We start from the raw sequence: 23707 nt of genomic DNA, 5'->3' as shown, positions 1-23707 counted from the left end.
TTAATTTGTCAATATTAAAACAAACAAAACTTAAACTTAATTGAATGAAAGTAAATAATTTAAAAAAATTGAATGTTTAAAGGCTCGTAATTATTAGTTTAATAGACCTAATAAGGTTAATTTGGTAATTACGATCATTTTGCTCTGCCTATCATCACTGGTTTGGGTTTGTCAGACAGACCCAGCACTGAAAACGGGCAAAACGACAAAAAGAGCATGATAGGCAAAAACAACAGCTCCAAATCGGTCCACTTGAGAACATAAATTTGAGTTTAATAAAGCAATTTTTGAAGCAGAAGGTTAGACAGATGATGGTTGCTGTTCAGATTTACTTTTAATTTTTTAAATTGGTCTTTACCGATCATTTTGTTCTGCCAATCCTTGCTGGTTTTATCTTGTCAGACCCAACATTGTAGATGAGCAAGAAGCCGAAAATCACTGAGAAACAAAAAGAGTGGCTCAAAATTGCTCAACTTCAGGACAAAAACAAGAGCTTAATAAAAATTTAAAAATGTTGGATGGTATGTAACATTTTACATGCAGGTTAAGTGAAAATAATTTTAACTGAAACCAGAAAATCAAAAAGGTCTGCCTGGAAAAAAATTATTGTTGCAAATGCATTTTGGACTGTGACACAGGGCTGCTAAGGGCGAGAATCATACTTCAATTTTTGATCTAATTTGTTTTGTTCTTTCGCGAGTCCACCAATAAGTTAGAAACATTTTTTTTCCAGGTTTAAGTCAACTAAGCCAATCAGCTGTGCCGATGGGTGGCTTCAGCCAATTATCATCTCACCAAACATCAATAGGCTCTTCAATTCCCATTTCTACATCGATGGCATCTAACGGTTCTGCTGTATATCAAGCGCATTACGGCATAAATCCCTTAGGTAATGGAGTCATAATTTAATAGTATTTATTACATCATGTATACATAAGTTTATTACAAGTTAATAAATTTTAATTTTTAACAATTGTTATAACAATGTCATAAATTAATTAATTGTAAGTACATTTTCTGTTGAACAGGCACTGGGTCCATCTACATTCCAGGTTTTGATGTCACTCAAACACTCTTCAGCTTTGCGCCATCTTCAGTGAGGGACTCAACATTGACATCAAAACCCGCGAGTGTACACGGACCCAGTTAGTGACCCAGTGCCAGTTCAACATTTGTCCATCACTACAAGCAAGTAATTTTTTTAGTTCAGTAGGTTTCAAATCTGAAATCTAAAGATTATAACAGTCCAGCCTCAGAGCACGATGATGATTCAGGTCATCTGGTTGAAAAATAAAATTGACAGTTGAAGAGTTGAAGTATTTTGTTGCATATTTTCTTTTAATATTTAATATAATATATTCCTTCATTTATTTTAAGTTTTAACTAGCCATAAAAGCTCATTTATCACACCCCTCCATTATGTTTAACTGTTGGTCTTAATTTTTTTGTTTTTTTTTTGTTTCTGTAGCTTTTGTTACAAAGTTTAGAAGTACATACACCTATGTTACATAACAAAAGGCAAACTCCTTCAAGACAATACAATAATAATAATAAATAAAAAATTACGAAACCAAAATAAACTGATATAACATGTACTAAACAGGCTTTATGAATTGGATCTTGGATGTTCATAGCTTGACTGGGAAAATAGAAGTGGAAAAAGAAGAAAAATGCAGATGAAGAAACCAAAACAAAAACACAAGAATGTGGGTTAGAGCGCAACAAACATCGGTTGCCAGGCATGAGGCAAGCAAACAGACTACTCACAAAAACAACCCAATGTGAGAGAGTCCTACTCAACAGAAAAGAACTAAAACCCCTAACAGGTTTATTTACAGGGCATGCTCCAAAAAATACTACTTTTACTCTACTACCTAGGAAAGCATTTTTGAACAATGAAGAAATTAAAGAAAAATCAAAAGTAGAATTTGAACACAATATAGAAAAGGTTAAATTCAAAAGGGAGAAATCCCTATTATTCCTACAAGGAAAAATAATAATTAATAGAATTATGCAGAAATGTAGGAAGAACCAAGATTAGGTTGCATTTAGGAATGAACAGGCTTCTATGAAACACAGCCACAAAGCCAAACAATTAAAACTAACTGGGCATCCAGGACAGAAGTGTAACAAGAGGCTGATTCCAACAGCAATCCCTTTGTAAGAGTCAGTAAAAAAAAATCATGCAATATGAATAGCTCTTGAGAGTGCCAACAGACTCCTGAGACCAGACCAGAGGACCTGTCACAAAATCATATAGAGAATTAAAATAATGAAATTGCTATAATGGTACCTGACAAAATGATAGAACAACTCAACTTTTACACACTGTCTCAAGTGGTCAGAGAAGGCAGAGATCTTTGGAAGAAAGGCAACCTCAAATTTGAGAAATGAATCAAAATCAGAACAGGGAGTAGCTGAAGGATCAGCAGAATTACACCCTAGTAAAACCTCTTGAACTGGAACCACCTATCTTCCAAGCTGAGGTCGATGCAATCCAACTATTTGCATAGCTGATAAAGAAGAAATAAAAGGTGCACACAGATCGTCATACTTTAAGACAGTTAAGCAGCTATAAAAGTACTGAAACATGCTTTTAGCTCCAAACTATTCTGGGAATACCTGGCCCTAGGAAAACATTTACCTTGAGGTGGGTTTTGAGACATAAAGATATAGAAGGAAATAAACAAGCCACATAGCCAAAGAATGGGCAGCTCTTTCACCCATGGGACCAGAATCACAACTAGGCAGACCAGAGAGTTAAAGCTGGATCTAAAAAATTGGCTTGGGAAAGAAAAGCTCAAATATTTTGGAGAAAGGTTCTGAGACATGAGGGTATAAAAGAAAACAAACTGGCTGACCATCCAGCCAAAGAACAGGCAGCCCTCTCACCCATACCACCTAAAGACGTTCAAGAGAAACCAGAAAACGACATAAAAGATTGTGGAATTGACCCTTCTTTATTTCCAAACCTTGAAAAGTGCACTACTCTTCAAGTAGTTTAGTACTTTCCAGAGTTCCTCTTTGCTTATTTCTTTAGCCGTTAATATTGCCTTTCCAATGAGACTAATGCTCTGCAGTCACATTAATTTTCATGTTTCTGCACATTTTTATGTTACATACATTTTTTTATGTTAAAATTGAATAGGCAATGACCAGTATAAAATCCCATTATTTTCCTTCATTCCTTTTTTTTTTTTTAATGGATACCAGTGACTGGAGGAGTTCCCTCCTGAGCACTGCAGCCGAGCTGTACTGCTTATTGTACTTTATCCCTGGCTCCATATTTTTTTTTTTGGGGGGGGAGCTCGCAACACAAATGTGAACTTGATCCCCCGTTGTACCGGTGTTCTTCCATCGAAGAAACTCATTTTTGAAGGGGGTTGGGACCAAATTCAGGGTTGCTGAGATCCGATTCCGCCCCTTCCATTGATGAGTGCTGTGTCAATTTCTTTCAATTGCTGCCACCAGTCCCCTTAGGCGTCAGAAAAAGTCCAGAGGCGATGGTGAGGATAGAACCCACATCCGCGGGATCTACTAGCCGAGAGTCTGACGCCTTAACCACTCGGCTACCACGGCCCCCCTCATTCCTTCCTACTGAAGAAAGGTAGATTTTTGTTATCCTGGTCGAGGAACTTATTCCACGGATGGGATGGATCTCATCTTGAAAAGTTGATTGAGTCCAGCCTGGAAGTTTTCTGGGATCAAATTTCGGCCCGTTGGCTCCCTACCTCATCTCCATGTTACATTGTATGTAAATACATCGTTATAGCAAAATAAGGCCCTTCTATTAAATTTTGGATTTTTATTTTTCCAAACCTGTATTGTTTTTTATTTGGAAGGGTCTGTCAAAAATATTATATATTTGTGCTAATATCCAACATTGGGATATTACTATTGAAAGGTTTTTTTCTATTACATTAGTCTATTTTGCATGCAGTCAAATTACATTATTACAACTATTTTCTGTCAAATAATTCAAAATTAATTTCAAATTAACCCTTTATAACTTTAAATTAACCCTTCTTTACTTCAAATTAAAAAAATTTAACTTCAAACTAACCCTTTTTAATTTCAAATTTATCCTTTCTTTCAAATATTAAAAAAACTCAACAGAGGGTATGAAATATAACCTTGTAAAACAAAATTCCTTTATAATTCCGAGTTTTAAAAAATATAAAACAATTGGGATCTGAGAATACCATATTAACATTATTTACAATTGAAATTAAAAATGATATGATATTAAATATAAAACAAAATAGATTCTTCAAGAATTTTTAATTATGAAAAATTAAATTACTGATTTATATAAGCTCAAATGTGCACATGCATGTACAGAGTTGAGCCTATCACTTCTCGCAGTCCACCGGCAATTTCAGCTTTTATGATTTACAATCACTGGCATTTTTTCATATAATTTTTAATTTTACTTGTAATTAGTTTTCAGAGTCCAAAAACATTCACAAATATACGGGGATTTTACTTTACGTGCTTATAATTCATACCATCTCTTAAATTTTGTAACGCTTTAAAGAAAGGGTTAATTTGAAAATGAAAAGTGTTATTTTAAGTTAAAAAAAGGTTAATTTTGTCTTAAATGGGGTTAATTTGAAATTAAAAATGGTTAATTTGAAGTTAAAAAGGGTTATTTTTAAGTTATAAAATGGATAATTTGAACTAAATGATGTTAATTTTAAATTAAAAATGGTTAATTTGAAGTTAAAAAGGGTTATTTTTAAGTTATAAAATGGATAATTTGAACTAAATGAGGTTAATTTTAAATTAAAAATGGTTAATTTGAAGTTAAAAAGATTATTTTAAGTTATAAAATAAATAATTTGAACTAAATAAGGTTAAGCTGAAATTAAAAAGGATTATTTTAATTTAAAAAAAGTTTAATTTGACAGAAAAAAGCTGTACATATTTATATATACAGGAGTACTAAATTTGTATTTTTATTCATAATTTAGTGTAAATATTATTTGTTTGTGTAAAACAAATAACTAAACAACAAAATTATATTGGTCTTGAACACCAGCCTAAATGAGGTTTTTTTTATCTGTTCTGAAATTTGAGAGTTGTGAAAAATTTTCATATGTATAACTGCCGTTAAATTTGTAATTTTGTTTGTTCCAGATCCAGTATTTTATGGACACGAAGCTAGTGCAGGTGAAAATTTAAATTAGTTGAAAGAAAGAAAAACAAATGTTTCATCCTGACTTCATAAAAGGCTAGCAATATTTACCAAAACCTGCTGGCAACGTATAGAAATATTTTGTGATACATTTCTAGTGGATTAACAGAAATGTATTTTATTTATAAAAATTTAAGGCAAAATCATCAGTTTTACTTTTCAAAATGGACAATATAAAAGTAAAAAATAGGCATTTATGAACAAACAGAAAAAAAAGTTGACGAAACAACCACTTAAAAATAAAATAAATAATATACAAATGTATTAAAAGGCAACTTTGTTATAGAACATTCATAGATTAGGGAGCAGTATATGTGTTAATTTTCATGATGAAAATATGAATCATCTAAGTACAAGCGTACACTAAAATAAAAATAAAATTTTTAAAAAAAGTCGTTTAAAAGTGAAAATTGTAAATATTATATTAGTAATAAGACTGTAACATATTATGCATTATTGAAAAGTGGTTTAATTGTTTTGTATGTGATGTGAGAAAAATAATAAAAACTACATGTTTATACAAAAAATAAATTAAAAAAATAATATACTCTACATATTTTAAAATTAATATATTTCGGAGTGTCTTGTGTCCACAATATTTACATTTTTACTGTTATATCATAAATGTGGTTAAAATCCTATTCAATATATGGATTGGCATATAAAATAATACAGTTTTGTTGCCCCGTAGGATACATCGTTAAACGTACTATGTAAAAAATTCCAATTATATTAAACAAATTAGCTGTTAATAGACGTTAAAAGTGGACATTGCCAATAAAATGTTCTGGCCCTTGTAATTAAACATTGATATTTAATTTTTATATGTATTACTTTTACATTAAAAATACAACCATGTAAAGCACATTTTGAAGTTTAAATATAAATCATATTAAGCATAATGTTGTCTTCATTGTTTTTTATATGATGATTATTATTTATAACTTAGAAACTGTATCTATGTCAGAAATTTTATTTGAAAATGAAGTAAATTAAATTATTTATTGATAGCGGAGGAAAAAATACAACACTGTGTTCATGTTATTGTACTTTTACAAGTGTTAATTTTTTTTTTTACTTTCCTTTAAGGCCAGTTAGCTTTCCTTAAAGTAAAGTTTAAAAAAAAAGTGTTTTAAGAACTAAGATATGCCTGAGAATAGGACACTGTAGTCTTACCAATGCATTCTCCATGACAATGCAGCCTCCTCCAGATTCCAAAAGCTACCAAGAACTACAGTCAAGAGTGTTTTCAATTATAGAAGGAGAGAGGACATACACTCAGTACATCTGGCAGTCTTGGTGAAAATAGTACAAGATAGTCACAGAATAGTGAACTTTCATTTTCCTAAGAGACTTATTTAAAACGTAGAAAGCTAGGAAAACTCAAGTAATGTTCAAATCCCAGACAAATCTTGTCATCTACATCATTTTGCTTATGTAAATTGGTTAACAATTATGTTGGAATGCCAGATGTCCCCTCATAGACTGGCTTGCCTGGATCTCTATTTTATGATTTACATAAAATCAAGTGTCATTCGTGAAACGGTGGAATGGTTAATCTTGGGGCCAGTGGTATGATAAAATCTGTAATTTGATTGTTACTACTAATTTTAGCGTACCTATCATTCCTTTGTTTGTCTAGCAGATGCGTTTCAGCTCCTCCCTATCTTCAGTGTTGTATCTGTACGATTTATGTAAAATCAGATGTCTATAATACAGTCGTGAATGGTGAAATGATTGATTTTGGGGGCGGTGGAGAGATGAACAATAATAATTTAGTCATTACCGATCATTTTGGTCTGCCTATCCTAGCTGTGTTGGCCAGTCAGACGTTTTGCCAAGTCAAACTGAATGAAAACTCGTGAGTTGCATAAATTTTCCTTAATTTTATGAGGTTAATTTTTCTCCTTCTTCAGACTGAACACTGAAGATGGCATAATGCTGAAATACATCTGAAAGACCAAACCAGTAACGATAAGGAGACCAAAATGATCTGTGACAACCCAATTATATTTTTTCAGATTTTTTTTTTCAAGTACAAGCGTATAATAATGAAAGATTGACCATGTAGTTAGGCTTTTGTTTCAGCTTTGCTGCAGTTGACACAAGGGTAGATGAAGATGTACATCTGTTGTCAAGGTGTACATTATACTGTGCTGTTTAAGAGCTATTGTATCCCCCATCCACCATAATATAAACATGTTCCATAGCCATGCTCTGTACTTATAGCAACGGTGAGTCCTAGTTAATCAAGGAACTTGATTAGTATGCCAAGTTTCAGTGGTTTACTCAGTGTTGTGTTGGTTCCTCTGCCACTTTGCAGAATCTACACTTGATGTCGTTTTATTATTTTTTTATTTATTACATAAAAAGTGGGAAAAGGTTAAAAAACACTCATTTAGCCAGGAGATTTATAAAATAGATTTTGAGGAGCCAAGTAAGTTAATAAATAAATAAAGATTATGTACATTTACAGACCCATTGATAGGAATATCACAGCACTTAATGGAGTATCCCAAAATGTCATAAAAATCACTGTTCAGTCTCGAAGCAGAATGTTCTTTACAGTGCTTCCAGCGCTTAAGGTCATAGGCCCTTATTACTCTGCATATGGCATTCCTGCTGGCAGCACATCTGCTGAAGAAGTGTAGGGTTCTTGACTTCACCAACTTATTTTGAAGCACTTGTTATATATATTATGCAGAGTGGGCGACCAAGACCCGAGGGGTTAAATGCCTGGGTAGACTCATACCCCGTCCCTAAAAGGTCCGGGACTTGGTCGGCTCACGTGTCCTGCATAAACCTCTTGCACTTGTTCACAAACCCCAAGATTTTGGACCATTGTATCTCGGGGAGTGATTTGGCGATGTCCTCTCCTTCAAAGATTTCAACTCTAGACCTAGCATACCTATCACATTCTGCGAGGTAGTGCTTTGCCGTTTCCTCTTTTATTTCGCAGAAGCGGCAAAAGGGCTTTATGTGCAGGTATCCAAATAAGAGTTACCTTGTTCTCAAACCTGAAAGAGATCCTATTGATAAGATCTATAGTTTCCTCTACCAGTCGTGAGGTTGACAAATCTTTTTGTAATGCTCTAAGACTAGCCTGACTGTCAGAAAAGATTTTAATATCTTTTCCCATAATTTTATTTTCCATCAGTGTTCTACAACACACATTGATGGCCAAGATTTCCGCCTGAAAAACGGAGGTGTTATTGCCAAGATGGGAGGAGATGCTGATTCCTAATTTTGGTATGTAAATTCCTGCACCACTCCCTCTACCTTTGATAAGTGATCCATCTGTGTAGCAGTCTATGTTACGATGGCCATCATCCAGACTATAATAATAATCACAAGAGGTGACTACCTGAAAGTGCTTTTTCCCCGAAGGGGTTTTAATCTTTTTATCACTAACGCTTAATAATTGACCGTTAACCTTACTCAATAGTTGAGAGCTTTTCAAGTGACCTATGTTATTGCACTTATGATTCCAGCTGCCCTCGCTAATTAGTCTGTAGCAGCTGATTAGTGCTCTGACCTTATGGAACACTTGTTGGGTTTGTCTGGGAAGTGATGCTCCAAGTAGGGCATGCGTTCAGAAGCAAGGGCTTAACAGTACTGTTGTAGAGGAGCTTTTTGTTAAAAGCACTCATCATGGAGTCCCATGATAGTAGAGGAAAGGGCAGTCTGTTAGCAGTTTTTCCAAGATAATATCTATCTGTCACATGCCTGGTGAACAGCAGGCTGCTATCCAGTGTTAAGCCCAGATATCCAGATATTTTACATAGCCTGACCAGGGAATGCAATTTCCTGCTGCCACAACATGGTCAATTACTGCAGATCTTCTTTTGGTGAAGAAGATGGCTTCTGTTTTGGCGGAGTTAATTTTAAGTTTCCATCTTTGGCAATACGAGCGATTTTTCTATTTCAGTGCTGTCTTATTTCTGTGCTCGGCCTCCATGAAGAAGTTAGTAAGGCAAGGCCACCAGTAGAGAACCATCCTGCAGGTCTTGGGCATAGATAGGGTATGGACATACAGGCTAAACAGAATAGGGCCCAGGATGGAGACTTGGGGACTCCAGCCATGATTTTATAAGGAGCTGAGAGGGCCTTATTGTCCAATACTCTAAACATTTTGTTTTTTAGGTATATGAGTCTTATTTGATAACATGGGGTTATATTGCATGAGCCTGTATACTACTCCCCCATGCTAGACTGTATCAAAAGCCTTTTTGAGGTCTAGCAGGGGCATCCCAGTGTGCATCTTTTTGTTGAAGCCATTCGTTCTATCTACTACTCGAGTAAGCTAGCTACTTTTTATCCTTTTCATTTTTTCTACCTTTTATGAAAAAACGAAACTACAATAAAAAAATTAACATTTTTTTATTACTTAAATAACTTAAAATATTTTGATTTTGTGAATTTCCAAAAAACATTTTGGAATATATAGCCGGCCTTGCCATTGCACCCCATGCAGTAAATGTTTATGTTCCTTCTTATAACACAGCAATGAAATGTTTTATCACCTCTTCCTTGGTTCCATTTATCAAGGATTGACAGAAAATGAGGTCAGGACACATAAGGACTAGGAACCACAGAGGTGAACTATCATCGCCAAACGAAAGTTGTACAGAATGGCATGGTGAGAACCTTTGGAAAAACGACGGTTTAAGAAGTGAGAATTCAACATTATTTCAATGATGCAAAAACTTAATTTCTTGTACCATTGCAACGTTTTTCATGTTAGACTATAATAAGAGAGGTCTAATTAATCAATTCCTCTTGTATGGTACGGTACTTATTTATAAATATTTATATAAATAATATAAGTATTTATAAACGATAAATATTTAGGGTTGAAAAGAGAAATCACAACACTTTGCTTTTTTTTACATTACATTTTATTTTAGGGTAATAATTTTCCTCTCTTGCTAATTTCCCTACTGATCAGCAAGATGGCAACATCATCTAAATAAAAAAAAGACAAATGCCTGAACACCTCTCATGGACTTATTATATTCTACCACAACCTGCGGTTTGCGTGTAGGATTGCCATGTCTACTGCGAAGCTCTTCCATCTTACCTGAAAATTCAGTTGATATGGTAAGAACATCTCTCTTGCCCTTCCATTTGGTGACATTGATTCCCTCTGGTGACTACCACTGGATAGACTCACCAGTTTTTAGTTTCATGGAAACGTCACGTTGGGAGTGTTTTTTATTGACATATAAAATCCCAGAGAAGGACTTCTGGTCCAAAAGAGCAGCTGCCAACACTTATAATTGTCCATAAAAGTAGACCTTCACCCATAAAATCGGACCTAGGTTTATAGACAACTTTTATAACGTGTTGTGTGCTCATGTCAGGATCAGCAGCACCTTCATACAGTAAAACACAATGAGCCAATCCAAGGTTCAATAAATACAATTTGAGACCATAGTTATGGCTTTTTAATGGCATGTATTCACGAAACGAATCTCTGTAAACAACCTTCCCGGGTCCAATTATTTCAGCTGTCTTGCAGAAATAATCCAACAGGGGTCGAATTTTATAAGACGATCAATGAACCATAATTGTTGGTGGGCTTGCCTGTAAGAAGAATAGTGGCAAAGGAACAGAAATAAGCACTAAACACATTTAAGTACATTTATAAAAAAAGGCTTTTAATTTAAAATTAAGAAACAATAAAAACATATTTCATGACTACACTGTTCCTGTATCCTGTACTTCTGCGGATGGTGTCGGCTTTATTTCCTTTAGACTTATAAAACAAATTTGTGGTTATCATTGTAGAATGATTTTAGATATAATGCCATTTGGCTGGTGTTATGTAAACTAGTCCAAAATTAATTAAACTTATTAATAAGTTCAGTAACTCCAGAGGTGACAATAGAAAAAATTAAATTACTTAACGCGACTAGAGACTGACGTTTTTTACATTCATCCACCATGGTTATGGTCTGAATTATGCCTGAGGCCATGGGCCTACGAACTGGTTCACACATTCCAAAGGCGACGACGAAAAGAATTGAATCTGATAGTCTGATACTAACCAAGAGACTGACAACTTTTACACTCATCCACCCCTGATGGTTGGTTCCATTTAATTTAAAATTGTGTTGAATATCCCCAAGCATTTTCATGTGTAGATAACTTTGGGCATTCATTCTGTGAGTGAAATTATTTCAGTTTAGACTTCTGTATTATAGCTCTGCTGTAGGTGTATCCTTTGTCATCTGCTCATTTTTCTTTGTTCCTCATTGCTTATAAAACGAATTGGAGGTTATCTGAGGTGAATGATTTTAAATACAAAGCCGATGGAGAATTTCATATGGAATTTGTTTGCTTGTCCATTGATTACATGAAATATGGTCGATGGTAGAATCTAGGGGAAAACTAGGAATCAAATGAGCCAGAGGCCATACCCACACGTCCACCACAGCCTCTGATGGTTCCATATCATTCAGAATCGTGTTGTACATCCCCGTACATTTTCTCCAGCAGATCTAAATCCACTCTGTCAGTAAATGTGTTTCGGTTTCCTTTGCCTCTTTGCAAATGGTATGTAGCATCTGTTGTACGTAGTACCTCTGCAGTCTTCTATCTTTGTTTTGAACCTATGACCTATGACCCAAGAGAAGGACACCTTGTACACTCATTTCTATCTTTGTTTTGAACCTATGACCTATGACCCAAGAGAAGGACACCTTGTACACTCATCCACCCCTGATGGTTGGTTCCATTTTCATCCAGAATCGTGTTGTAGATATCCAAGCAGTTTCTCCTGCACTTAATTTTGGGCACACATTCTGTGAGCAAATCTGTTTCAGTTTAGTCTGCTGTACGTTTCTCCATTATATCCTTTAGGCTTATAAAACGAGTTTGAGGTTATCATTGTTGAAAGCTTTTACATATAACACCAATGCAGAATGCCTTATGAAGCTCGTTTTCTTTTCCACTGATTATATCAAATATTGTCAACCATAGAATATTTTCATCTGCCCGTTCCATTAGGATGATGTCATGTAAACTAAAATATAAATTAATTTAACGTATTAATACGTTAAGTAATTCCAGAGGTGACGGTGGAAATTGAACTTACATGACGAGACTAGACACTGACTCCTTTTACATTCATCCACCATGGTTATAGTCTGAATAATGCCTGAGGTAATACATCTACGAATTGGTTCACACATTCGAAGGGCGATGACGAAAAAAATTGAATCTGGTAGTCTGATACAAACCAAGAGACTGGCAACTTTTACACCCTTTACAGGGGTGGCCCTGATGGTTGGTTCCATTTCATTTAAAATTGTGTTGAACATCCCCAAGCATTTTCATATGTAGATAACTTTGGGCATACATTCTGTGAGTGAAATTATTTCAGTTTAGACTCCTGTATTAAAGCTCTGGCGTAGGAGTATCCTTTGTCATCTGCTAACTTTTCTTTGTTCCTCATTGCTTATAAAACGAATCTTATCTGAGGTTCTGAGGTGAATGATTTTAAACACAAAGCCGATGGAGAATTTCATATGGAATTTGTTTGCTTTTCCATTGATTACATGAAATATGGTCGATGGTAGAATATTCATTCTTATCTGTTCCACTGGGATGATGCCCATTAAAATAAAATAAATGTAAAGTATTTATAACATTCAATGAATCTAGGGGAAAACTGTAGTAATCAAATGAGCCAGAGGCCATAACCACTCGTCCACCACAGCCTCTGATGGTTCCATATCATTCAGAATCGTGTTGTACATCCCCGTACATTTTCTCCAGCAGATCTAAATCCACTCTGTCAGTAAATGTGTTTCGGTTTCCTTTGCCTCTTTGCAAATTGTATGTAGTATCTGTGCACTGTACCTCTGCTGTCGTCTATACTTTTGTTTTCTCTTTATGGATAATGCTGATGAAAGGATTTCTGGTTGTCTATACGAAATGATTATAAATAACCTACAAAACCAACAAAATCTTTCTCTTCTTAGTCTGATATGACCCAAGAGATGGACACCTTGTACACTCATCCACCCCTGATGGTTGGTTCCATTTTCTTTGGAAAGAGATAACTTGTTGTCACCAAATGTGTTTCTGTTTTGTCTGCTGTAGGTGTAGAGATAACATTTCATCCAGAATTCTGTTGTATTTCTCCAAACATTTTCTCAAGCAGATGATGTCCATACTCTAACCTTTTTGTTAGTTTCTTCTGCCTCTTCGCAAAGCCTACAACTTGTGTAAACACCAATCCTTTCGATGTCCATTCCGGCTGAGGATTACCATTTTGGGTAATGATTTGTTCCTGTGGAAGCCCATAATGTACCACTGCAAATTTAAAAAAAAAAAATAACAATAATACTACAAGATATTGATACTAATAGTGCTTCTGTCAAAAATCACAAAAGGCCTTTCTTAAAGTTGTAATTGAAATTTTTTAATAGAAATTAAAAAGTATTAATGACTTTGAAACTAATGAATCAAAAACATACCAACAAAATGATTCGTTTCTATAAAAACATCTCTTTTTTTCCCCTGCATCCTATAAATTTATGATGCAATAATGTAATATAATGAAAGATATTGAAACTAGCCAAGATATTGCTGTTTTCAGAAGCGATATATCTTCTTTTAGAGAGGAAAACGCCTTTCTTGAGGTTGTTAAAAGTTTAGAATGTAAAAATTTATTTCTTACCGCTATAAGTTATATTTGAAAAGTGTAGATCATTCTTCTGGTAGAGTCAAGAAGGGCTTAGTGAGGGACTGCTTAAAATGAAACTTCATGGCTGCTTTTCAGCTGGAATCATTAGTTTTTACGTTATGAAGGTTCCTCGTTCACTCTTCCTGAGATCATCTACCAATCTAGCAAGAAAAAAAAGTACTATAAATTCTTGATGTAACATCACTGGAGTTGTCAGCAGACAAAAACTCTAGTGAAAATATTGTAATCAATTATTTTGGATACATCAATCCTTCATCTTCTACACATACAAACTAATAAATAATTGAAGGCCGATGGGATTTCACACACTTTGTGCTAATAAATACACTCAAATTGTGAAATTTGGCTGTCTGGTCTGCAGGGTAAACTTGTAATTTGGTTACCAATTATCCTAGTCTGCCTATTCTCGCTATGTTGGTACAGACCGAAATATATTTCGTTATCTTCAGTGGTGGATTCTTTTCTTATTGTTCAGTCCCAACACTGAAGCTGGCATAAATCTGAAACTCACCAGCACAACATACTGAGTATTGGTAGACATGATCAGTAACAACCAAATAGCTTATACAAAAGCAGAAATTAAAAGATGAAAAATGTACTAAAGAACCATTTTGTTTCTAGGTCTTGTATATGTCTAAGAAAATAAATTATGATGTATGTAAGGAAATATATCGATGTACTTAGGATGTATCTAAGGAAATATTCTTGCAGTTCAACACAAACAAGTGAGAGACAAAATAGAGTTTTACCTTCTTCAGACATTGAAGATGGCAAAATGCTGAAACTTGTCAGACAACAGGGTTATCAAAAACAAATTACAAATGTATAGAAGAGCTACCCTCTTTCCTCCAAACATTAAAACAAAATCCAGCCTCGCTATGCCCAACTCTAATTCTAATACAATTAATTAAGGCCGCTGCTCTACCACTTGAGCTATCGTGACCTCGATCCACTCGGACATCAACTTCCCATCTCAACCGCACCTTTTGAATTTTCCCTCCTTTTTGCCATTTTTCAAATGTCGTGTAATCGGATTGGATTCTCGACGACAAATGAAATGGCCACGGAGAGCTTTAGTGAAGTATACTTCATTTCAAATCATTAAATTCACTAATTTCGTGGTCCGCTTGACCAATTAATGTATTAAAATTAATTAAGGTTTTTAGTTGAGATAGAAAAGTCAATGGCACAAGCAGGATTCGAACCCACGATCTTCGGCTTGATACGCCGCTGCACTACCACTTGAGCTATCGTGACCTCGATCCACTCAGACACTAACTTCCCATCTCAACCGCACCTCTTGAATTTTCCCACCTTTTTGCCATTTTGTAAAACATTAATTGGTCAAGCGGACCACGAAATTAGCGAATTTAATTATTTGAAATGAAGTATACTTCACTAAAGCTCTCCGTGGCCATTTCATTTGTCGTCGAGAATCCAATCCAATTACACGACATTTGAAAAATGGCAAAAAGGAGGGAAAATTCAAGAGGTGCGGTTGAGATGGGAAGTTGGTGTCTGAGTGGATCGAGGTCACGATAGCTCAAGTGGTAGAGCAGCTGCGTATCTGGCCGAAGATCGTGGGTTCGAATCCCGCTCGTGCCATTGACTTTTTTATCTCAACTAAAAACCTTAATTAATTGTAATACATTAATTGGTCAAGCGGACCACGAAATTAGTGAATCTAATTCTAATTGCCAATATAATCAAGTCATAAGTGTTGAGATTATTTGAGTGATGAGATAGGAAGTATTTTTAAGCTGGAGAATTTAATATGGACAATGTAGTTGATAATGTTTAATTTGTAGTTGAAAATAACACCATGTATTTTGTAAAAGTTTTAGAAGAGAAAGAGAGAGAGCAGTATTATTAATTAAAGTAACTGAAGTTATGAGAAGTTTTAGTCATAGAAGCTCATAGAATATTTGCCATTATTAAAAAACAAGTGGTTCTCTAAAGACCAATGGTGTAGAGCATTCAAGTCAGATTGAACAAGTAAGCTGTCATATACAGATTTTTTTTAAAATTAACCCGTTTTAACTTCAAATTAAACATTTTTTAACTTTCAAATTAACCCTTTTTAATTTTAACGTAAATTTTTTTTAACTTCAAATTAATTTTTAATTTCGAATTGACCTTTCTTTAAAGCATTTCATAAACTTAGGACATGGAATGAAATATGAGTGTGCAAAGTAAAATTCCTGTATATGTGATTTTTTTTTTAAATAATTGGCTATAAGACCTTATGCAAATTACTTAAAATTAAAACGATATCTGAATAACTTAAAATTAAAAATTTAAATTATAGAAAATTAAATATAAAAATAAAGGATTCTTCTTTTAATTAGAAAATTTTAAAAATATGTGTTCTCTCTAAAATACTGCACGAAAATTAATTACAATTAACATTGAAAGTAATACAAAATTAAATATGAAAACATCATTCAATAAAAGAATAATGTTTTTAAATTTAATTTAATTTACCATTTAATTTTAGTTGTAATGCCTTAAATTCATTAATTTCGTGGTCCGCTTGACCAATTAATATATTACAATTAATTAAGGTTTTTAGTTGAGATAAAAAAAGTCAATGGCTTGAGCGGGATTCGAACCCACGATCTTCGGCTTGAAACGCCGCTGCTCTACCACTTCAGCTATCGTGACCTCGATCCACTCGGACACCACCTCCTATCTCAACCACAATTGTTGTAATTAATTTTCATGTGGTATTTTAGATAAGAGCCATTATATTTTTTTAAAATTTTCTAATGAAAAAAAAATCCTTTAATGATAAATTTAATTTTATATAATTTTTAAGATTAATTGTAATTAATTTTCATATTGTCTTCTATATGCCCAATTAGTTTAGATTTAACCAAAAATCGCAAAGGAAGTAATTATTACTTTACATGTTTATACTTCTTCATACCATCTCCTAAGTTGTTTTTTTTTTTTTTTTTTTGAAATCGTGAGATGCGGTCAGGTCTGGTCCAGACCGCATCTCATTATTTCTAAATAAATATCGATTAACTGTCACTAATCACCACCCATCTCCTAAGTTTTTTATTGCTTTAAAGAAATGGTTAATTTGAAGTTAGAAAGGTAAATTTAACAAAAAACTACATAGATGTAATAAACATGAAATATTTTAAATCATAAGCAAAGAGAAGAAGTCGAGTATTTTAGAATGGGAGGAAAATCATTGATGAAAATAATGAATAAGATTGGAATGAGATGAGCTCCTTGTGGAATATCAGAGGAAACCTTTGTTCTGGTAACTTCCTACTAGAACCATTTGATCACGGTTAGTTAAATAAACTAGGGATCCAGGACAAAAAATTGTCCAAATATCTCCCTCGACAGATTTAAGTTTGATCTATAACAGATCTGATGTTACTATATAATGAGCTAATGAGAGAAAAAAGAAAGCAGGGTTTTTTAATCAAATACACTCAAAGAGGATAAAAAACAGTGAACAATGTCTATTTCGTCTCTTTATCATGTCTATGGGATTCATGTCACGATAGCTTACTGGCCAATTCATTGCGGTAATCCCTACCTCTCCAAATAATGGGTCGAGCATCATCAGAATTTGTTCCCAATAAATGTAGAAAATTCACAGCTTCCAGAAGAACTTCCTCAGTGTACCTTAGTGCGGTCATAGATATATTCTGTATGACAGTCAATTCAGGGAAGGCATGGACGTTGATTCCTCCCCATATCCCATAATAACTGACTTTAAAATGGGTGACTAATGCATGGCATATGAAGCAAAGAGTTCTCCACATCTCCACACATGGTGCCAGTTATTGCCACAAACCAAACCGGCACTCATCTGTGAAGAGAACAGCCCTCCCCTTGTTCCAGTGTCCAGGATAGATGGTGATGTTCCTTTCTACTCGTTAGCTCTTCAATAGTAGAGAACTTGATGTGGGACGTCTAGAGACTAGGCAATTCTGAGATAATGAGAGTGCGGTAATAGCAATAAAATGGTCATCTCTAGCTGTCATACTACCTTCTCTTTGTTCGAGAAGTTTGATGGCCCTTAACTGCTGTAAACCATTGTATATGATAAGAGCACGGCCCACCCAGGACTTGGGCTAGGTAACAGACATTGGTTGCCGAAGCATCCGCCCGATTGAGATCTTCTCGACTTAAAATTTTTTAAGAAAAAAAATATTCTTTTTTAGGGAGGGGGCACTCTCAACATGACACACAGTAGTGACACATCTACACAGAAAACGAACACTTTGAGCTCTAAAGATGATCTCAATAAAAATCAGAACGTTGGCACAATAAAGAAAATGTTTTTCTAAACCTACGTCACACCAGACCGCATCTCACAATCTCCAAATAATTATTAATTTTTTTACCCACATTTATTGTTTCATCTAAGAAAACAATTAAAAATAAAAAAATAACTCACTCGAAGTTGACTCTGGAAAGGATCAAATTAAACTGATTTTCTTTACTTTTAATGTAAAGATTGTAAAAGGATTAGTAACACTATAAATTAAACAAGTTAGTAACGTTGTGTTTACTTTTTAAGTCAACAATTAATCTTTATACCGAGTTATTGTGGAAAATAACCATTCTGATTTTTTTGTCTTTGAGTGTATATAAAAAAATATTGGTCATAAATCTCAAAAATAAATATTTCAAGGGCTATATTAGCAACAATCATGAAACTTATAAGAGAATTACTGTAGTTATGTTTAAACAAGGACAGAAAATAGTAAGATGTAAGGTTAACTTTGAAATCTTTCAGAAATGGAGGACACGTTTCATTTTATTGCCTAATATTAGAAGATTATTGGCACCAACGGTTTAGGAATAGAAGGTTGGATGAAAAAGAGTTTATAAATGAATATTGAAAAATAAATAAATTCACCGAGTTACTTGGGACATTTCAAATACACTATAGCGGAGCTAGCCCGACCACGTGTGCTTTATATCCAAGAATTTAGCTTCGAAAAGGAATATTTAATTTATAAGTTGATACAATTTTTAATTGAAAAATTTATTAGAACTGTTTGTATGAAAATTAAGAAGCAACTTACTTTGTCCTTAGTGTCGTTTCGCCGGCTGGACTCTAACCCGATCCAAATAATTCCGGTGAGTTTAACATAGGAATGTACTGTTTATAAGTCATCAGAATTAGGTTGTCGGGTGTTGTAATAAAGACTGTAATAGCAAGGAAATAGCAGGAGAATAACCAAGAAATATACAGGTAGGACGGGGTGTACTTACCAGCGAAAGGAGAATCGTCACCTCGCTAAGCACGTGCTCGAAGTAGGCGACTTCCGATCTCCTGGCTGCCTCCATAATGCACCTGAGTGGGGGCAATTTCAAAACAGCGAAAATTCAAATTCAGTCACATTTAACAGATAAGGAAGGCTGTGTAATGGCGCATTTTTCAAATTTAAATAAAGTATTGAATAAATAATTACCTATTAATATTATGACCTATTATCCCACCTTCAAGAAGGAAAAATCATAAGATTAACTGTTGAGGTCGAAATATAAGAAAACATAAATAATTACCGTAAAAAAACTAAATTCTTTGGCAAATTTTTATGAATTTTAATGTATTGAAAATGAAATGCGTTTGACCAATATAGCGAGGATAGGCTGACCAAAATAATAGGAAACTTTCAGTTAATTAAGGTTTTTAGTTGAAATAAAAAAGTTAGTGTCACGAGCGGGATTCGAACCCACAACCTTCGAACGATGGAGAGTTGGTGTCCGAGAGAATCGAAGTCACGATAGTGGCAGAGCAGCGGTGTATTTAGCCGAGGGTCGTGGGTTCGAATCCCGCTCGTGACACTGACTTTTTTATCTCAACTAAAAACCTTAATTAATTGAAAGATATTAACTGGTCAAGCGGACCACGAAAACTAGTGAATTTAATAAATGGAAACGTCCAAACTACAAATTCATCATATGGCTACCCCAACATCAATTAATTTCCCTTTCAAAAACCTATAAAAGACACTTGTATTTACATAAATCACGTAGACACAACACTGGAGATGGCAAAGAGCCGAAACGCATCTGACAGATCAACACTGGGAGGATAGGCAGAAGAAAATGATCTGCAACGACTAGGTTCATCACTCCGCAGATATAATTCCTCGAATTTTTTTCTATACTTGTCTTATCTCTATAGTTTTTTTATATATAAAATTTTATGAAATTCCGGCCAGGTTGAATTTACCGTAGAGATCTGGACCAAAGACCGTGCTAGTCATCCTCCTATGACAATTTTGAGAGAGGTTGTCCCCGTGAATTGACAACTCCTTTGTTCTTCCCTGGTGCAAAGGAGATTCTTGTGTAGTCGAGTGATGGGGGTGTGAAGGGAGGGGTTTTCATTAAGGAAGTTCCAAGTGAAACAATTACTGCAACCTCAGTGATTGACAAATTCATTTACCGACCTATTCTCCTACCCTCGTACTTAGTGTGTCACAGAACCAGCCCAGCTTTACTTTCAATCAACTTTTACGGTTGGACAACTCGAAAAAAACGCTCTGGAAGGCCTTAAAACTAAAATAAAAAGGTGCCCATATAAAATAAAACAGAAAACAAATGGTTCTTCCTGATATTTTTAAAATAAAAAAATAATTGGTCTATAAAATATTTATTTTATTTCCTACCATCTGCTAAATGTTTTTAATGTCTTAAAGAAAAGCTAATTTGAAATTAACAAAAGGTTAATTTGGAGTTCAAAAGTGTTAATTTGAGGGTAATAGCTCAAAAGGTAAAATGTAAAAGAAATAAAAAGATTTAAATTACTTAAAATATCTGTGCCGTTTATAAATTCATTACGTTCGGGAAAACAGGATTGAACATTACTTGTGAATTTCTGCATATAAAAATTACAAATATTTGGTGTGGTGTTCAGCGACCGTTAGTCAATGATTATTCGTAGATCGTGAGATGCGGTCTGGTGTGATGTAGGTTTCAGAAAAACATTTTCTTTATCGTGCCAACGTTTCAATCTTTATTGAGATCATCTTCAGGGCCTGGGATTTACAAACATTGTTTACATATGTGTAGAGATTAGTGACCGTTAATCGATAGTTATTCAGATATCCCGCATCTCACGATATCTGAATAACTATTGTTTACATATAACAATTACATTTTGGATGTGGAAAAGTGAATTTATACAATGCAAAATATATTTTTTATATATTCAATCAAAGTATTTCTACTCACTCAAAGAGTTTGTCTTCTGTGTAATTGTGCCATTCTTGCGTGTCGTGTCGAGAGTGCCATATAAACACAAAATAATAGCAATAGCAAAATAGCAAAATCTCACTGGAGACACAGAAGACAAACACTTTGAGTGAGTAGAAATACTTTGATTGAATATATAAAAAATATATTTTGCATTGTATAAATTCACTTTTTCACATCCAAAATGTAATTGTTATATGTAAACAATGTTTGTAAATCCCAGGCCCTGAAGATGATCTCAATAAAGATCGAAACTTATGCGGAGATCGAGAGATGCGGTCTGATGTGACGTAGGTTTTAGAAAAACATTTTTTTATACTGGAAAGGTTTAAATTACTCTAAATTCGCTATATTAAATTTGACAATATAAATAATAAAGCGAACAATAAAAACGGTTTGAAAGAAAAAATTGATTTGTTTGACCAAGAAAGAGTTGGAGAAATAAGTTAGTAAATAAGAATATTCGGAGATCGTGAGGTGCGGTCTGGTGTGATGTAGGTTTCAGAAAACATTTGCTTTATCGTGCCAACGTTTCGATCTTTATTGAGATCATCTTCAGGCCCTGGGATTTATAAACGTTGTTTAAATTATACACATACATGTAAGATGTGAAAAAAGTGAATTTATACAATGCTAGAAATTTTAGTCGCAGTCAAAGTAATTGTACTCAATCAAAGTGTTTGTTTTCTGTGTAGATGTGTTATTATTGTGTGTCGTGTTGGGAGAGCCAGTGAGATATTGCTGTTTTATGTTTACATACGTTGGATTTTGAAGGGGTGGGGAAGGAAGTCGGTATAGAAAGAAATTTTTATATGAGGAGTCGGCTTCTTTGAGGTGAAAGGAGCCGACGATTTCAAAAATATTTTTTTGCATTGTATAAATTCACTTTTTTCCCACATCCTGCATGTATTTGTTAAATTTAAACAATGTTTGTAAATCTTAGGCCCTGAAGATGATCTCAATAAAGATCGAAACGTTGGCACGAAAAAAAAAATGTTTTTCTAAAACCTACGTCACACCAGACCGCATTTCTCGATCTCTGAATAATCATTCACTAACGATCGTTAAACACCACACATTAGTAAATAAGTACAAAAAGGTGGAACCTAAAGTGGTTTGGCCGTTTCCGTTTATTCCAGGCCAACACTGAAGATGGTGGGATGCCGACGCCTCTGAAAGACAAAACCATTGAGGACGGCTGACAAGGAAGATCGGAAACATATTATCGCCCCTAAGAAAACAGGGAGAAATCTCATTCCTTTCACTCGAATTACCCCCTCCCCGAGGAAATTTCCTCTTTCCTTTATTAGTACGATTTTATTAATCCTATTGTATTCTCACTTTTTTGTCATAGCTGAAGATGTTCAAAGGTGATTTGTAGTTGCCGGCCAATTTCGGCGTTTCAAGGAAGTGTGCTCTTTGAAATTCAATCCGCGCCTTTTGTGGCGAAAGGTAGTTACGTCTTAAGAATAGTGTTACCTGTCTCGAGCTTATGGCTCGTCGTTTACCTGGAAGTACAAACATGTTTACTTTGAACATGAGCCCGGCACAATGGCGGGGACAAACATTTGTCTGAAAAGTCCTGCTAATCTCCTTGAGTCGTCCCACAATACCACGTATTATTTATGATGACAAGCTTCGCTACCTTTTGAGCAGTTTTTCCCCGCACAAAACCCTGTCAACATGTATAAACACAAATGTAAATAGAATTATGCTACAATGCCCTGGTTTAAGAGGCTGAAGACAGATTGTCGGGGGGCCAAAATTACTTGGAAATAAGGGCCTTGAGTTCGCATTTTATTTTCAACAAACCTCTTTCAATATGTTCTCAATTTCCTATTCATACTGCGTTCCTTTCATTATAATAATAAAATTAGTTCTTTTTTTTTTTAATTTAAGTTATACATTTTTAACCACAAGATAGCTTCTTTCTGTCAAATTAGTATTATTTTTTTTAAATTCAAATTAACCATTTTAAACTTCAAAATCACCCTTTTTAACTTCAAATAAAATGATAATAATTTTTTAAGCTTCAAATTAACATTTTTTTACTTTAAATAGATCCTTTTTTTAACTTTAATCTTTTTAAACTTCAAATTAACCATTTTCAGGTTCAAATTAATCCTTTTTCATTTCAATATAACCATTTTTAATTAAAATTAACTTTTTTTAACTTCAAAATAACCTTTTATGAATTTTGTGGTGATTACTGACCGTTAGTCGAAGATTATTAAGAAATCGTGAGATGTGGTCTGGTGTGATATAGGTTTCAGAAAAACATTTTCTTTATCGTGCCAACGTTTCGATCTTTATTGAGATCATCTTCAGGGCCTGGGATTTACAAACATTGTTAATTAAACAACAAACTCAATGAAGATCGAAACGTTGGCACGATAAAGAAAATGTTTTTCTGAAACCTACATCACACCAGACCGCATCTCACGATTTTCGAATAATCTTTTATGAATTTTTAATGATCCTTTTTAACTTCAAATTAATCTTTTTTTAAATTTTAAATTGACCCTTTTTCACTTCAAATTAAACTTTTGTTACTT

At 34.2% G+C, this 23707-nt stretch overlaps 1 protein-coding gene and 1 long non-coding RNA gene across 4 annotated transcripts in view; one reads left to right on the top strand and one right to left on the bottom strand.

Moving 5' to 3' along the window:
• The window catches only part of LOC106671284 (homeobox protein orthopedia-like), a 123637-nt gene extending 118255 nt beyond the window's left edge, over positions 1–5382 (top strand). For 2 of the 3 annotated variants that reach the window (XM_014402181.2, XM_024226706.1), the window contains exons 4-6: positions 734–889; positions 1029–1188; positions 5140–5382. In XM_014402181.2, the coding sequence (XP_014257667.1) occupies positions 734–889; positions 1029–1150 (278 nt within the window). In that variant the 3' untranslated portion in view covers positions 1151–1188; positions 5140–5382. The remainder of the gene's footprint in view (positions 1–733; positions 890–1028; positions 1189–5139) is intronic. The other variant, XM_014402189.2, reaches the window with a different exon arrangement.
• Positions 5383–12841: 7459 nt separating this feature from the next.
• LOC106673209 lies at positions 12842–19210 on the bottom strand. Its single transcript, XR_001341379.2, has 4 exons — positions 19164–19210; positions 18974–19097; positions 13887–14053; positions 12842–13519 (listed from the first exon to the last, which is right to left on the bottom strand). It is a non-coding gene; the product is annotated as an uncharacterized LOC106673209 (long non-coding RNA).
• Between the last annotated feature and the right edge of the window lie 4497 nt (positions 19211–23707).

The sequence above is a fragment of the Cimex lectularius genome, unplaced genomic scaffold (assembly GCF_000648675.2).
Source record: "Cimex lectularius strain Harlan isolate CLEC.00 unplaced genomic scaffold, Clec_2.1 scaffold4, whole genome shotgun sequence".
In the NCBI taxonomy this organism is placed as follows: domain Eukaryota; kingdom Metazoa; phylum Arthropoda; class Insecta; order Hemiptera; family Cimicidae; genus Cimex; species Cimex lectularius.
The sequence above is the reverse complement of the archived record's forward strand: the minus strand, read 5'-3'. Positions and strand labels throughout refer to the sequence as shown.